This window comes from Somniosus microcephalus, chromosome 3, assembly GCF_052327205.1.
Source record: "Somniosus microcephalus isolate GS21.2 chromosome 3, FLI_Smic_1.0, whole genome shotgun sequence".
Classification (NCBI taxonomy): domain Eukaryota; kingdom Metazoa; phylum Chordata; class Chondrichthyes; order Squaliformes; family Somniosidae; genus Somniosus; species Somniosus microcephalus.
Window position 1 is genome coordinate 5,960,716 of NC_140989.1, and position 17,899 is coordinate 5,978,614.

The 17,899-nt window shown below is 48.8% G+C and overlaps 1 protein-coding gene across 1 annotated transcript; it reads right to left on the bottom strand.

Annotated features, from left to right (window-relative positions):
- Nucleotides 1–3,423: 3,423 nt before the first annotated feature.
- Nucleotides 3,424–10,959, bottom strand: LOC147120808 (uncharacterized). Its single transcript, XM_085978831.1, has one exon. It carries the CDS (start codon nucleotides 10,633–10,635, stop codon nucleotides 9,103–9,105), a length of 1,533 nt encoding a protein of 510 aa, XP_085834957.1. The 5' UTR covers nucleotides 10,636–10,959; the 3' UTR covers nucleotides 3,424–9,102.
- Between the last annotated feature and the right edge of the window lie 6,940 nt (nucleotides 10,960–17,899).

The following is a 17,899-nucleotide window of genomic DNA, read 5'->3' on the forward strand; positions in this document are numbered from 1 at the left end:
TATAATGGAGCATAAGGAAATGGCAGACCAATTAAACTCATACTTTGGTTCTGTATTCACAAAGGAGGACACAAATAACCTCCCAGGAATATCGGCAAACATAGGGACTAATGAGAGGGAGGAGCTGACAGAAATTAGTATCTCTAGGGATATGGTGTTGGGTAAGTTGAGGGGACTGAAGGCCGACAAATCCCCGGGGCCTGATAAACTACATCCTAGGGTACTTAAGGAGGTGGCCCTGGAGATAGCAGATGCTCTAAGGATCATCTTCCGGAACTCCATTGACTCGGGAACAGTACCCGTGGATTGGAGGGTAGCTAATGTTACCCCAATATTTAAAAAGGGGGGTAGAGAGAAAGCAGGGAATTATAGACCAGTAAGCCTTACATCGGTTGTGGGCAAAATGCTAGAGTCCATTATTAAGGATAAAATAGCGGAGCACTTGACAAATGGGGAAAGGATCGGACAGAGTCAACATGGATTTACAAAGGGTAAATCGTGTTTGACTAATCTGCTGGAATTTTTTGAGGAAGTAACTGGTAAAATAGATGGGGGAGAGCCAGTGGATGTGGTGTACCTTGACTTCCAGAAAGCCTTCGATAAGGTTCCACACAAAAGATTATCATGCAAAATTAAGGCTCATGGGATTGGGGGCAAAGTATTAACGTGGATAGAGAACTGGCTGGCGGATAGAAAACAGAGAGTTGGAATAAACGGCTCGTTTTCGGAGTGGCAGGCAGTGACCAGCGGGGTGCCGCAAGGATCTGTCCTGGGACCCCAGCTGTTCACAATATATATAAATGATCTGGATCAGGGAATTGGATGCAATATTTCCAAATTCGCTGACGACACTAAACTAGGAGGAGGGGTGGGCTCTGATGAGGATGTCAGGAGGCTACAGTGCGATTTGGACAGGTTGGGGGAATGGGCGGATACGTGGCAGATGCACTATAATGTGGATAAATGCGAGGTTATCCACTTTGGGGGTAAAAACAGGAGGGTGGATTATTATCTAAATGGCAATAGATTGGGAGATGGGGAAGTGCAGAGGGACCTGGGTGTTCTTGTGCACCAGTCACTGAAGGAGAGCATGCAGGTGCAACAGGCGATTAAGAAGGCAAATGGTATGTTGGCCTTCATATCAAGGGGGTTCGAGTATAGGAATAGGGATACCTTACTACAGCTGTACAAGGTGCTGGTGAGACCGCATCTGGAGTATTGTGTACAGTTTTGGTCGCCCCATCTGCGGAAGGATGTTCTTGCCATGGAAAGAGTGCAGCGGCGATTCACCAGGCTAATACCTGGAATGGCGGGAATGACCTACGAGGAGAGATTGAATAGTTTGGGCTTGTACTCACTGGAGTTTAGAAGATTGAGAGGGGATCTCATCGAAACATATAAAATTATGGCAGGCCTGGACAGGTTGAATTCAGAGAGAATGTTTCCAATGGCAGGGGAGCACAGAACCAGGGGCCACAGTCTAAAAATAGCGGGCAAATCATTTAAAACAGAGATGAGGAAGAATTTCTTCACTCAAAGAGTGGTGAGCCTGTGGAATTCCCTGCCACAGAGGGCTGTGAAGGCTAATTCAATAAATATTTTCAAGAGAGAATTGGATATATTTCTGAAGGCTAAGGGGATTAAGGGTTACGGAGAAAAGGCGGGGACGGGGTACTGAACTGGTAGTGAACCAAACACTAGTACGATAGCAAAATACTGCAGATGTTGGAAATCCGAAATAACAACAGAAAATGCTGGAAAAACTCAGCAAGTCAGGCAACATCCGTGGAGAGAAATTTGAGTTGACGTTTCGGGTTTGACCCTTCTTCAAAACTGGAAGAGCAGAACTTCTTCAAGGTAGGCATTCCTAGAAGAGGTGTGGCAGTGAACCAAACACTAGTACGATAGCAAAATACTGCAGATGTTGGAAATCCGAAATAACAACAGAAAATGCTGGAAAAACTCAGCAAGTCAGGCAACATCCGTGGAGAGAAATTTGAGTTGACGTTTCGGGTTTGACCCTTCTTCAAAACTGGAAGAGCAGAACTTCTTCAAGGTAGGCATTCCTAGAATGCCTACCTTGAAGAAGTTCTGCTCTTCCAGTTTTGAAGAAGGGTCAAACCCGAAACGTCAACTCAAATTTCTCTCCACGGATGTTGCCTGACTTGCTGAGTTTTTCCAGCATTTTCTGTTGTTATTTCGGATTTCCAACATCTGCAGTATTTTGCTATCGCACTAGTGTTTGGTTCACTGCCACACCTCTTCTAGGAATGCCTACCTTGAAGAAGTTCTGCTCTTCCAGTTTTGAAGAAGGGTCAAACCCGAAACGTCAACTCAAATTTCTCTCCACGGATGTTGCCTGACTTGCTGAGTTTTTCCAGCATTTTCTGTTGTTATTACTGAACTGGTAAGATCAGCTATGATCTCAGACGAAGATCAGCCATGATCTCATTGAATGGCGGAGCAGGCTCGAAGGGCCGAATGGCCGACTCCTGTTCCTATCTCTATGTTATTTAGGTGGAGCATATTTTAAGAGGGGTGAATGTGGTGATTATTCCTTGTTTAGTAAAAGTATTGTGATTGGTTGTTTGTTAACTGCCTTGGGATATATGTTGTAATCTCATTGGTAGTTGATGATCACATGATGTGTTGTGGCCACCTTAAATTCAGTTCTTTTCCAGCTTTGGTTGGGACTGGATGTGGGAAGATGTGCTGCAGATTTTAAAGTTAATAAAGCCTAGCTTTGGAAGGCAAATCTATTCTTTATTTCAGAGGGGCAGTACTGAGGGAGCGCCGCACTGTCAGAGGGGCAGTACTAAGGGAGTGCTGCACTGTCAGAGGAGCAGTACTGAGGGAGCACTGCACTTTCGGAGGGGCAGTGCTGAGGGAGTGCCGCACTGTCAGGGGGGCAGTACTGAGGGAGTGTTGCACTGTCAGAGGGGCAGTACTGAGGGAGCGCCGCACTGTTGGAGGGTCAGTACTGAGGGAGCGCCGCACTGTCGGAGGGGCAGTACTGAGGGAGTGCTGCACTGTCGCAGAGGCAGTACTGAGGGAGCACTGCACTGTCGGAGGGGCATTACTGAGGGAGTGCTGCACTGTCAGAGGGGCAGTCTTGAGGGAACGCCGCACTGTCGGAGGGGCAGTACTGAGGGAGCGCCGCACTGTCGGAGGGGCAGTACTGAGGGAGCGCTGCACTGTCGGAGGGGCAGTACTGAGGGAGTGCTGCACTGTCAGTGGGGCAGTACTGAGGAAGCGCCACACTGTCAGAGGGGCAGTACTGAGGAAGCGCCACACTGTCGGAGAGGCAGTACTGAGGGAGTGCTGCACTGTCAGAGGGGCAGTCCTGAGGGAGCTGCTGATTTTCCGGGTCTGCGCCAATTTACCGTTTTCCTCCTATGTTCCAATAGATTCGACTTGCCTCGATTTGTTGACAGTAATTATATTTTATTCAGTGAAAGAGAGAGATTGATACATTACAGCACCTGAGCAGTAGTCAAACAAAGCACAATCAAGGTATCTATTACTTGTTGGGCCCTGGGTAGAAGACGCAATCTCCACGGGTCAACCCCAGTCAGCCCGGGCCTCTCGTGTGTAACCCCTTGTTCTGCCAGGAATACATCTTTAACTTCGCCAACCAAGGCCCAGCACTTCGGTCTCTTCCATTTTAAAATCTAACCTAGTCTACCCAGGGCATCTAACAGTAGGGTTTACAAGTATGATTATAATTGCAGCAATAACATAATGAAATCATTAAACTAAAATTAGCAATAGAATCAACTGATTTAGTTCAGGTTAGTTAGTAGGGAGACACAGAAATGAAGATTTCCTCCTTTCTTACAGAGCACCGCACTGTCGGAGGGGCAGTACTGAGGGATTTTTTTTATTCATTGATGGGATGTGGGCGTCGCTGGCAAGGCCTGCATTTAGTGCCCATCCCTAATTGCCCTTGAGAAGGTGGTGGTGAGCCGCCTTCTTGAACCGCTGCAGTCCATATGGTGTAGGTACACCCACAATGCTGTTAGGAAGGGAGTTCCAGGATTTTGGCCCAGAGACAGTGAAGGAACGGCGATACAGGTCCAAGTCAGGATGGTATGTGGCTTGGAGGGGAACTTGTAGGTGGTGATGTTCCCATGCGTCTGCTGCCCTTGTGGTAGAGGTCGCGGGTTTGGAAGGTGCTGCTGAAGGAGCTTTGGCGAGTTGCTGCAGTGCATCTTGTAGATGGTACACACTGCAGCCACAGTGCGCCGGTGGTGGAGGGAGTGAATGTTGAAGGTGCTGGATGGAGTGCCAATCAAGCGGGCTGCTTTATCCTGAATGGTGTCGAGCTTCTTGAGTGTTGTTGGAGCTGCACTCATCCAGGCAAGTGGAGAGTATTCCATCACACTCCTGACTTGTGCCTTGTAGATGGTGAAAAGGCTTTGGGGAGTCAGGAGGTGAGACACTCGCCGCAGAATTCCCAGCCTCTGGCCTGCTCTTGTAGCCACAGTATTTATATGGCTGGTCCAGTTCAGTTTCTGATCAATGGTAACTCCCCGGATGTTGATAGTGGGGGATTCAGCGATGATAATGCCATTGAATGTCAAGGGGAGATGGTTAGAGTCTCGCTTGTTGGAGATGGTCATTGCCTGGCACTTGTGTGGTGCGAATGTTACTTGCCACTTGTCAGCCCAAGTCTGAATGTTGTCCAGGTCTTGCTGCATATGGACACGGACTGCGTCAGTATCTGACGAGTCTCGAATGGTGCTGAACAGTGTGCAATCATCAGCGAACATCCCCACTTCTGACCTTATGATGGAGGGAACGTCATTGTTGAAACAGCTGAAGATGGTTGGGCCTAGGACACTGCCCTGAGGAACTATTGCAGTGATGTCATGTGATTGAGATGAATGACCTCCAACAACCACAGCCAACTTCCTTTGTGCTAGGTATGATTCCAACCAATGGAGAGTTTTCCCCTTGATTCCCATTGACTTCAGTTTTGCTAGGGCTCCTTGATGCCACACTCGATCAAATGCCGCACTGATGGAGGGGCAGTACTGAGGGAGCGCTGCACTGTCGGAGAGGCAGTACTGAGGGAGCGCCGCACTGTCGGAGGGTCAGTATTGAGGGAGTGACGCACTGTCGGAGGGGCAGTACTGAGGGAGTGCTGCACTGTCGGAGGGGCAGTACTGAGGGAGTGCTGCACTGTCGGAGGGGCACTACTGAGGGAGTGCTGCACTGGAGGAGGGGCAGTACTGAGAGAGCGCCGCACTGTCGCAGGGGCAGTACTGATGGAGCTTCTTCTTCTTAGGCAGTCCCTCGGAACCGAGGATGACTTGCTTCCACATTAAAAATGAGTTCTCAGGTGACTGATGAGTCCAATGCGGGACCTACAGTCTCTGTCACAGGTGGGGCAGACGGTGGTTGAAGGGGCAGGTGGGTGGGGTGCTTGGGTTGACGTGCGCTCCTTGTGCTGCCTGCGCTTGGCTTCCGCTTGTTCCCGGTGAAGAGATTCGAGGTGTTCGGCGCCTTCCCGGATGCTTCTCCTCCACTTTGTGCGGTCTTGGGCCAGGGATTCCCAGGTGTCGGTGGGGATGTTACACTTTTTCAAGGAGGCTTTGAGGGTGTCCTTGAAGCGTTTCCTCTGCCCACCTGGGGCTCTCTTGCCGTGCTGGAGCTTCGAGTAGAGCGCTTGTTTTGGGAGTCTCGTATCGGGCATGCGGACAATGTGACCCGTCCATCGGAGCTGATTGAGCGTGGTCAGAGCTTCGATGCTGGGGATGTTGGCCTGAGCAAGAACACTGATGTTGGTGCGCCTATCCTGCCAATGGATTTGCAGGATCTTGTGGAGGCAGCATTGGTGGTACCTCTCCAGTGCTTTGAGGTGCTTGCTGTACATGGTCCATGTCTCTGAGGCATACAGCAGGGCGGGTATCACTGCTGCTCTGTAGACTATGAGCTTAGTGCTGGGTTTGAGGTCCTGGTCTTCAAACACTCTCTTCCTCAGGCGACTGAAGGCTGCACTGGCACACTGAAGGTGGTGTTGGACTTCGTCGTCGACGTCTGCCCTTGTTGACAGTAGGCTCCCGAGGTATGGAAAGTGGTCCACGTTTTCCAAGGCTTTGTCGTGGATTTTGATAATCGGGGGGTAGTACTGTGTGGTGGGGGCAGGTTGGTAGAGGACCTTTGTCTTACGGATGTTTAGTGTATGGCCCATGCTCTCGTATGCTTTGGTGAAGGTGTTGACGAAGGTTTGGAGTTCGACCTCCGAGTGAGCGCAGACGCAAGCATCGTCTGCGTACTGTAATTCGACGACAGAGGATGGGACGACCTTGGATCTGGACTGGAGGCGACGGAGGTTGAACAGTTTCCCGTTTGTTCTGTAAATTAGCTCCACTCCAGTGGGGAGCTTACTGAGGGTGAGATGGAGCATTAGAGCAAGGAAGATCGAGAAGGGTGTTGGTGCGATGACACAGCCTGGCTTGACCCCGGTTCGTACGTGAATTGGGTCTGTGGTGGAACCATTACTTAGGATCACGGCTTGCATGTCGTCGTGAAGCAGGCGAAGGATAGTGACAAACTTTTGAGGGCAGCCAAATTTGAGGAGGACACTCCATAATCCCTCACAGTTGACAGTGTCGAAGGCCTTTGTGAGATCAAAGAAGGCCATGTATAAGCGGTTGGTGCTGTTCCCTGCATTCCTCTTGTAATTGAGGGGCAGTACTGAGGGAGCGCCGCACTGTCAGTGGGGCACCACTGAGGGAGCGGCGCACTGTGGGAGTGGCTGTACTGAGGGAGCGCTGCTCTGTCGGAGGGAAAGTACTGAGGGAGCACCGCACTGTGGGAGGGGCAGTACTGAGGGAGCGCTGCCCTGTCAGAGGGGCAGTACTGAGGGAGTGCTGCACTGTGGGAGGGGCAGTACTGAGGGAGCGCTGCACTGTCGGAGGGGCAGTACTGAGGGAGCACTGCACTGTCGGAGAGGCAGTACTGAGGGAGCACTGCACTGTCGAATGGGCACTACTGAGGGAGCGCTGCACTGTGGGAGTGGCAGTACTGAGGGAGCGCTGCACTGTCGAATGGGCACTAATGAGGGAGTGCTTCACTGTGGGAGTGGCAGTACTGAGGGAGCGCTGCACTGTCGGAGAGGCAGTACTGAGGGAACGCCGCACTGCCGGAGGGGCAGTACTGAGGGAGCGCTGCACTGTGGGAGGGGCAGTACTGAGGGAGCGCCGCACTGTGGGAGGGGCAGTACTGAGGGAGCGCCGCACTGTCGGAGGGGCAGTACTGAGGGAGCGCTGCACTGTGAGAGGGGCAGTACTGAGGGAGCGTCACACTGTCAGAGGGGCAGTACTGAGGGAGCGCCGCACTGTGGAAGGGACAGTACTGAGGGAGCGCTGCACTGTGGGAGGGGCAGTACTGAGGGAGCGCCACACTGTCAGAGGGGCAGTACTGAGGGAGCGCCGCACTGTGGAAGGGACAGTACTGAGGGAGCGCCACACTGTCAGAGGGGCAGTACTGAGGGAGCGCTGCACAGTCAGAGGGTCAGTACTGAGAGATCCCATGGCCACTATCTCAAAGTAGAGCAGGGGAGTTGTTTGACTGTTTCTATACTTTTGGTGAATTTCATAACTGTGTAAAGTTGATGGTTAAAGTATTTAAAACTGCGAGAGGAGGAAATTAATCAGTGGCACAGATAATCGTAAAAATCAGATTAATGTGATTAATTTTTTTTCAGATTTCAATATAAGCTTAAAAGGGACAGAGAAAGCAAACACCAATCAAACATGATCAATTGATGACTATTCTGTCTGATTGGATCTTCCAGAATCCTTCAAAACTTTGCAGTAATTCAATCAAAGAATTCTCCGGACCTGCCCGCGGGATTTAATCAGAACTTTCACATTCCCTCACCTCAAATGGAAGGTCACCGGAATTCCAGGGGTTGGGAGAGGAGGTTGATGATTGGATTGGAGTTTCCAGGGGTTGGGAGAGGATGTTAATGATTGGATTGGAGATTCCAGGTGTTGGGAGAGGAGGTTGATGATTGGATTGGAGATTCCAGGGGTTGGGAGAGGTGGTTGATGATTGGATTGGAGATTCCAGGGGTTGGGAGAGGTGGTTGATGATTGGATTGGAGATTCCAGGGGTTGGGAGAGGTGGTTGATGATTGGATTGGAGATTCCAGAGGTTGGGAGAGGAGGTTGATGATTGGGTTGGAGATTCCAGGGGTTGGGAGAGGAGGTTGATGATTGCATTGGAGATTCCAGGGGTTGGGAGAGGTGGTTGATGATTGGATTGGAGATTCCAGAGGTTGGGAGAGGTGGTTGATGATTGGATTGGAGATTCCAGGGATTGGGAGAGGTGGTTGATGATTGGATTGGAGATTCCAGGGGTTGGGAGAGGTGGTTGATGATTGGATTGGAGATTCCAGAGGTTGGGAGAGGTGGTTGATGATTGGATTGGAGATTCCAGGGATTGGGAGAGGTGGTTGATGATTGGATTGGAGATTCCAGGGGTTGGGAGAGGTGGTTGATGATTGGATTGGAGATTCCAGGGGTTGGGAGAAGAGGTTGATAAGAACATAAGAACATAAGAAATAGGAGCAGGAGTAGGCCAATCGGCCCCTCGAGCCTGCTCCGCCATTCAATAAGATCATGGCTGATCTGATCCTAACCGCCAATCCACTATCACAGAACCATCTCCTGAATCTAACAGAATTAGACACATGAAATAGGAGCAGGATCAGGCTACACGGCCCCTGGGCCCGCTCCGCTACCCACAGGGCCATGACCGATCCGAACCTAGGCTCATGTCCAAATTCCTGCCCGCTCCCCGTAACCCTTAATTGGATTGGATTGGAGATTCCAGGGGTTGGGAGAAGAGGTTGATGATTGGATTGGAGATTCCAGGGGTTGGGAGAGGTGGTTGATGATTGGATTGGAGATTCCAGGGGTTGGGAGAGGAGGTTGATGATTGGATTGGAGATTCCAGGGGTTGGGAGAGGTGGTTGGTGATTGGATTGGAGATTCCAGGGGTTGGGAGAGGTGGTTGATGATTGGATTGGAGATTCCAGGGGTTGGTCACTCGCACAGCTGAGAATATGTTTCATTGCAGGATTTCCATTCACTTCCTGGGCAGCAGCAGGTCTGTAAGTTTAGCAATGGCTTCACTTCTCTGCTGGGCATTCTTCTGAAGTTGCTCCTGATTCACAGTGGCCCTGTGATGGATTTCCTTTCTTGCTTCATCACATTTATCCTGGACCTTCTTAAACTTGTATTCAGACCCCTGCCCGCCCAGCAATGAGCTCAGCTCGCCCAGTTGACCTGCAAGGTACTTGTCGTGAATCTCCACATAGGTTTTTGACATGTCACCGATGTGGGTCATGATGCTGACTGCCTGGGACACTTGAAAGTTCATCATCTGACTACTGGCTAACGCACCTGGAGCACCCTGCGTGCCTTCACCACTCACCGCACTAAGTCTCTTAAATGTCTTCTGGCAACCTTCAGTTAATTTTGGTATGATATGAATGAAGTTGATCATCTCTGACCAGTTGGACTTGATGCTCCCCAGTGCCCCAAGCCCTTTAGCCATCAACGCTACACGTGTGCTGATATCCATCTCTTGTGCCTGATTGTTCTTTATCTCTCTCAACAACGTCTCACTCTCATCACACGAACTTTTCATATTTTGGTGACATTCATTGTACATTTTTTGCGACTCCTCCAACTGGGATTGGACTTCCTTGATCTTCAGTGAGGCTTCCTCTCTAACCTTGCTGAGGAAACTGCTGATTTCAGGGTTTGATTCAGAGGATTCTTTGTCTTTCAGCTCAGACACCAGTTGTATGAGAAAGATCAACCCTTTCCCCAGCTCCACCACCAGAAGCACTGGGCTGGTCACATTGCTCAAAAGATCAACAATCTTTGGGAGAAGCTTCTTCATCTGTTTCAGTCCTTCCAAACAGAACTGATCAATGAGAGCACTCGCCCTTACATTGTCGTATTCACTGGTGACTTCCTCACGTTTTCGGGAAGCCTCGATCCATTGCTTCTGTAAATTGCACTTCTTCTCCTCTACTAACTCATTCTTCTGTTGTGTTTCCGACAGGACTTTCCTTACTTCCCCCAGCTTATCCTGGCTGATACTCTGGGAATCTGTACAGGTCTCCAGCAGCTCACTCAGTAGATCGCTGAGATTGGAGAGCTCCTTTTCCACAGATTCGGCACATGTTTTGGATTTGTCTGCACAAACCCGAATGTTCTGCAGCTGCTTGGGAAGGTCTTTGTTCAGAGATGTCCCTTCACCCACATTCTTCACATGGACAAGGAGGTCCTCACAACACATGCGGATTTTGTTCAGATTAGTGCGGGTCTGTTGAAACGAGTTTACGGTTTGGTTGCAAACCTCCATCAGGCACCTCTTGAATGAATCTGGACGTTTAAACAGGGATTTCTTGCCTGCACTGCCTTGGTTTAGTTTGAAGTCCTCCATCCTCGTAGCCAGATGCACCAGTTCACCCAAAATAGCGACAGATGTGGGTGCTGGCATCAGAAACTTCTCCCAATTGACCTGGGACTGCACCATCACATCAAAGCAAAGGGACACTTGCTGTTGGCTGTGGAGCTCGGTCACGTGACACTGCTTGTCCGACATGCTGATGTTTCCTGCAATGAGAATTCGCACAACTGGATTGGCTCAAACATTAACAGTTCTGTTATTGGAGAGAGAGGGTTCACATCAGAACAGGCCAGTAGTCAGCCTTGTACAACACAAAGACCACCTTTCAGCCTTGCTGTGCTGACTTAGATGATATAGGGCATGGTGAGGGCACGACAATTGGGCTCATTGACCTGGGCAAGGGAGGGGAAGATTTCTGAGCACCGTCCCGTGACTGCTGAGGGCATCAGCGTTGGGCGCGGTTATCAATAATCCAACAACATGCTGATACTCAGAGCTTCTTCTGTTCAGGTGGACCAGCACACCCATCCCCCGTCCCCCCCGTCCCCCCACACCCGTCCCCCCCACACCCGTCCCCCCCACACCCGTCCCCCCCACACCCATCCCCCCCACTCGCGTCCCCCGCCCCCCCCACACCCGCCCCAGTCCCCCCCACACCCATCCCCGTCTCCCTCGTTTCCCCCCACACCCATCCCCCATCCCCTCCACACCCATTCCCCTGTCCCCCCCACACCCAATCCCCCGTTGCCCCCACACCCGTCCCCCATCCCCTCCACACCCATCCCCCGTCCCCCCCACACCCGACCCCATCCCACCCATTTCCCTGGCTCAAGCATCACCTCTGATGCACGGGTTACTCTCATTTCCGGGGGCCTCCTGCTACTATAAAGAGGCTGTAAGAGGACAGATGCCAGCTAAATCTGGCGCTATGCCCCCCACGTCATTTGTACGTGGCAGGTGAGGCTGGAGCAGCCAACGGCTGTCCTGGTGAGATGGAGATACATCCAGGTGCAGCGGTGTGGCAACAGCACTGGGGAATTTTCTCTCATTCTCTGCTGCACTCCACTTCAGGGTGGCAGGCGGTGACTAAGGAAGGATATACTTGCCATAGAGGGAGTGCAGCGAAGGTTCACCAGACTGATTCCTGGGTTGGCAGGACTGTCGTATGAGGAGAGATCGGGTCGACTCGGCCTGTATTCACTAGAGTTTAGAAGAATGAGAGGGGATCTCATTGAAACGTATAAAATTCTGACAGGATTAGACAGACTGGATGCAGGGAGGATGTTTCCCCTGGCTGGGGGGGGTCTAGAACGAGGGGTCACCGTCTCAGGATACAGGGTAGGACATTTAGGACTGAGATGAGGAGAAATCTCTTCACTCAGAGGGCAGTAAACCTGTGGAATTCTCTACCACAGAAGACTGTGGAGGCCAAGTCACTGAATATATTTAAGAAGGAGATACAGGAAACTTTGTGCTATCCGGCACCGACGGGACTCAGCTGTTGCCGTTCCCTCAAAACTGCCGGACACTCCAGCTGTAATGTTGAAGCATACGGAGGTTTTCATCTCCGTATCTGACAACAAACACTGTTGCTTAGCAACAGCTTCTAAACAGTCGGCAAGCCTCTCTGTAGCATCTCTAGCTGAAGCTGTTGCTTAGCTACAGACCTTGCAGAGCTTGACTGTTGAGAAAAAAGCAACGAAAAGAAACAAAAAGAAAAAATACGGCTCCTGATTTTTGCCGGTGGCTCGAGCTTGCCGGACATTTAGCCTCCGGATAACACAAAGTTTCCTGTAGATAGATTTCTAGACACAAAAGGCATCAAGGGTTATGGGGAGAGAGCCAGAATATGGTATTGCGATAGAGGATCAGCCATGATCATATTGAATGGCGGAGAAGGCTCGAAGGGCGAATGGCCGACTCCTACTCCTATTGTTCGATGTTTCGATGTCAGGAAGCACTTCTTCACACAAAGAGTAGTGGAAATCTGGAGCTCTGTTGAGGCTGGGGGTAAAGTGAAAAAGTCAAGACTGATATTGCTAGATTTTTATTAGTGAAGGTCATTAAGAGATATGGAGCAAAGGCGGATAAATGGAGTTGAGACGCAGATCAGCCATGGCCTCATTGAATGGGAGAACAGGCTCGAGGGGCTGAATGGCCTCCTCCTGTTCCAATGTTCAGAGATGTAGCCTTCTGCGTTTGTTTTTGTAACTGGCAGTTCCTGGAGTATATTTATATCCCACGATTGGGCGCTATGCTTCAGGAATTCATTGGAACTATAAATTCTCACATATAGCCGTGGCCATTACCAAGACCACAGGATGACGTTTATGGGGAGGTGCCTGAGGATTGGAAAGTGACAAATGTGACCCCATTGTTCAAGAAAGGGTGTAAGGACAATCCTAGTAACTACAGGCCGGTCAGTTTAAGATCAGTGGTGGGTAAAGTTTTACAAACAATAATCAAGGAAAAAATTAATGGGGCTTGGAGAGGTTTAAGCTAATTAAGGAGAGCCAACACGGATTTGTAAAAGGCAGATCATGTTTGACGAATCTAATTGAATTTTTTGATGAAGTAACAGGGAGAATAGATGAAGAGAATGCAATGGATGTTGTCAACATGGATTTTCGGAAGGAGTTTGACAAAGTACCACATAGAAGGCTGGTTAACAAAATTGAGGCTCATGGAATAGGTGGGTCAGTGGCAGCTTGGATAAGGAATTGGCTTAAGGACAGAAAACAGCAAGTTGTGGTAAATGGTTGATTTTCAGACTGGAGGATGGTAGACAGTGGTGTTCCCCAAGGGTCAGTGCTGGGGCCACTGCTTTTTTTGATATATTTAAATGACCTGGATATTGGAATACAAAGTAGAATTTCTAAATTTGCCAATGATACCAAACTTATGGGTGTGGCAAACAGTGAGGATGATATCAATCGACTGCAACAGGTCATAGAAAGGCTAGCAGAATGGGCAGACAAGTGGCGGATGGAATTTAATACAGAGAAGTGTGAGGTGATACATTTTGGCAGAAGGGACAGGGAGAGGCAATATACACTTAATGGCACAGTTTTACAGAGTGTGCAGGGACAGAGGGACCTGGGAGTTAATGTGCATAGGTCCCTGAAGGTGGCGGGACATATTGAGAGAGTGGTTAACAAAGCATATGGGATCTTGGGCTTCATAAATAGAGGTATTGAGTACAAAAGTAGAGAAGTTATGCTGAACCTTTATAAAGCGCTGGTTAGGCCACAACTGGAGTATTGCGTCCAGTTCTGGTCACCACACTTTAGGAAGGATGTGAAGGCCCTTGAAAGGGTGCAGAGGAGATTTACCAGAATGGTTCTGGGGATGGGGGAATCTTAGCTACAAGGACAGGTTGGAGAAGCTGGATTTGTTTTCATTTGAACAAAGGAGGTTGAGGGGTGATTTGATAGAGGTGTACAAGATTATGATGGGTTTGGATAGGCTAGACGGGGAAAGGCTGTTCACACTAGTTGATGGTACAAGGACTAGGGGACACAGATTTAAGGTTTTGGGCAAGAGATACAGGGGGGATGTGAGCAAAAACTTTTTTATGCAGCGAGTGGTGATGACCTGGAACTCGCTGCTGACAGAAGTGGTAATAACTAGGGCTGTAGAGAGGGTTTTAAACTAATTAGTGGGGGGGAGGTTTCAAGAGAGCGAAAAATAAAAATGTCAGTGGAGAAGGCAATAGAGCAAAGTAGCAGTGGGGAAATTAAAAACCAGAGCGTGTCAGGAAGGGACAGAATGTATAAAGATAAAGGTAAAGTAGTAAAGGGGGTAAAAGCAGGAATAAATTGTCACAAAACCTATTTGAAAGTTCTTTATCTGAATGCACGCAGCATTCGTAACAAAATAGACGAGTTGACGGTACAAATAACTACACATGGGTATGATCTGGTGGCCATTACAGAAACATGGCTGCGAGGTGACCATGACTGGGAACTAAACATCCAGGGGTATTTGACTATTAGGAAGGACAGACAGGAAGGAAAGGGAGGTGGGGTGGCTATGTTAATAAAGGATGGAATCACTGCAATAGTGAGAAATGATTTTGGGTCAAAGGATCAGGATAGTGAAACAGTTTGGGTGGAGATAAGGAATAATAAGGGGAAAAAGTCACTAGTGGGCGCCATCTATAGGCCTCCTAACAGTTGCAACTCTATTGGTCGGAGTATAAATCAGGAAATAATTGGGGCTTGTAATAAGGGAACAGCTATAATCATGGGAAATTTTAACTTTCATATTGACTGGACAAATCAAATTGGGCAGGGCAGCCTTGATGAAGAGTTCATAGAGTGCATTAGGGACGGTTTCCTTGAGCAGTATGTTACTGAACCAACCAGGGGGCAGGCAATCTTAGATCTGGTCCTGTGTAATGAGACAGGATTAATAAAAAAATGTCCTAGTAAAGGATCCCCTTGGAATGAGTGACCATAACATGGTTGAATTCCAAATTCAGTTGGAGGGTGAGAGAGTTGGATCTCAAACCAGCGTACTAAGCTTAAATAAAGGAGACTATGAAGGTATGAGAGCAGAGTTGACTAAAGTGGACTGGGAAAATAGATTAAGGTGTAAGACGGTACAGGAGCAGTGGTGTACATTCAAGGAGATATTTCACAACTTTCAAGAAAAATATATTCCACTGAGGAAAAAGGGGCGTAAAAGAAAAGACAGCCATCCGCGGCTAAGTAAAGTAATAAAGGATAGTACCCAACTGAAAACAAGGGCATATAAAGTAGCCAAATCTAGTGGGAGGATAGAAGATTGGGAAGCATTTAAAAGCCAGCAAAGAATAACTAAAAGTTTAATTAAGAAAGGGAAGATAGATTATGAAAGTAAACTAGCAAAAAATATAAAAACAGATAGCAAGAGTTTCTACAGTTATATAAAAAGTAAAAGGGTGGCTAAAGTGAATGTTGGTCCCTTAGAGGACGAGACCGGGAAATTAGTAGTGGGGAACATGGAGATGGCAAATACGCTGAACAAATATTTTGTATCAGTCTTTACAGTAGAGGACACTAAAAATATCCCAACACTGGACAAACAGGGGGCTATGGGGGGGAGGAGCTAAACACAATTAAAATCACTAAGGAGATGGTACTCGGTAAGATAATGGGACTTAAGGTGGATAAGTCCCCTGGACCTGATGGCTTACATCCTAGGGTCTTGAGAGAAGTAGCGGTAGGGATTGTGGATGAGGCGGCGGACCTGCGAGGGAGTACCAGAGGCGGCGGCGGTATTTAAGGAGCAGCCCCGAGGCGGCGAGCAGCGAGGCCCAGAGCCCCGAGAGAGCGGAGAGGCGGTGGACCTGCGAGGGAGCACCAGAGGCGGCGGCGGTATTTAAGGAGCTTACCAATCCAGGTTCCGGGAGAGGGAAGCAAAAAGTAATCGAAGTGTGATGTCACCAAGAAGCGGGTAAGTGATTGGTTGGTGAGTATTTTCTTTCTAAATTTTTTTAAACTTAAATTTTGTGGTTTCTAAGGTCTCTGTTGTGTAGTGGGGACTACTATTAAGCAAGGGCCTTTGAGTATATCATTTAATTGAAGTGAAATTGGTGGGATTCATTTAATTTTAATTAATTAATTAAAGGGTCAGTCATGGCAGGGCAGCCCAGCCCCGTAGTGTGCTCCTCATGCTCTATGTGGGAAATCAGGGACGCTTCCTGCATCCCTGACGACCATGTGTGTGGGAAGTGTGTCCAGCTGCAGCTACTGACAGACCGCATTGCGGCACTGGAGCTGTGGCTGGATTCATTTTGGAGCATTCACGATGCTGAGGACGTCGTGAATATCACATTTAGCGAGTTGGTCACACCGCAGGTAAAGGGTGTATAGGCAGGAAGGGAATGGGTGACCAGCAGGCAGAGTAAGAGGCGCAGGCAGGTAGTGCAGGAATCCCCTGCGGCCATCCCCCTCTCCAACAGATATACCACTTTAAATACTGTTGGGGGGGATGACTCATCAGGGGAAGGCAGCAGCAGCCAACTTCCTGGCACCATGGGTGGCTCTGCTGCACAGGCTGGGAGGAAAAAGAGTGGAAGAGCTATAGTGATAGGGGACTCAATTGTAAGGGGAATAGATAGGCGTTTTTGCGGCCGCAATCGAGACTCCAGGATGGTGTGTTGCCTCCCTGGTGCAAGGGTCAAGGACGTCTCGGAGCGGCTGCAGAACATTTTGGAAGGGGCGGGAGAACAGCCAGTTGTTGTGGCGCACATAGGCACCAACGATATAGGTAAAAAACGGGATGAGGTCCTAAAAGCAGAATATAGGGAGTTAGGAGGTAAATTAAAAAATAGGACCTCAAAGGTAGTAATCTCAGGATTGCTACCAGTGCCACGTGCTAGTCAGAGTAGAAATAGGAGGATATTTCAAATGAATATGTGGCTAGAGGAATGGTGCAAGGGGGAGGGATTCAAATTCCTTGGACATTGGAACCGGTTCTGGGAGAGGTGGGACCAGTACAGACGGGATGGTTTGCACCTGGGCAGGGCCGGGACCGATGTCCTAGGGGGAGTGTTTGCTAGTGCTGTTGGGGCGGGATTAAACTAAAGTGGCAGGGGGTTGGGAACCTGAGCAGGGAGACAGAGAAAAAGGAAACAAGGAAAAAAGCAAAAGACAGGAAGGAGAAAAACAAAATTAGAAGGCAAAGAACTCAACGGTTTAACTCAAACATGGTCACAGTAAATAATAATTCATCTAGGTCTGAGAGCGTTAAAAAAACAAGCCTGAAGGCTTTGTGTTTTAATGCAAGGAGCATTCGGAACAAGGTGGATGAATTAGCTGCGCAAATAGAGGTAAACGAATATGATTTGATTGGGATTACAGAAGCATGGCTCTAGGATGGCCAAGGCTGGGAACTCAACATCCAGGGGTATTCAATATTTAGGAAGGATAGGCAAAAAAGAAAGGGAGGTGGGGTAGCATTGCTGGTTAAAGAGGGGATTAACACAACTGAAAGGAAGGCTATTAACTCTGGTGATGCGGAATCTGTATGGGTAGAACTGAGAAATATCAAAGGGCAGAAAATGTTAGTGGGAGTGGTAAATAGACCTCCAAACAGTAATACGGAGGTTGGGGATGGCATTAAAAGTGAAATTAGAGAAGCATGCAGTAAAGGCACAGCAGTCATCATGGGTAACTTTAATTTACATATAGATTGGGCTAACCAAATTAGTAAAAATACTGTGGAGGAGGAATTCCTAGAATGTTTACGGGATGGTTTTCTGGAACAATATGTCGAGGGACCAACCAGAGATCAGGCCATCTTAGACTGGGTATTATGTAATGAGAGAGGATTAATTAGCAATCTTGTTGTACGAGGCCCCTTGGGTCAGAGCGATCATAATATGATAGAATTCTTCATTAGGATGGAGAGTGAAGTAGTTGAATCAGAGACTAGGGTCCTGAATTTAAATAAAAGAAACTACGATGGTATG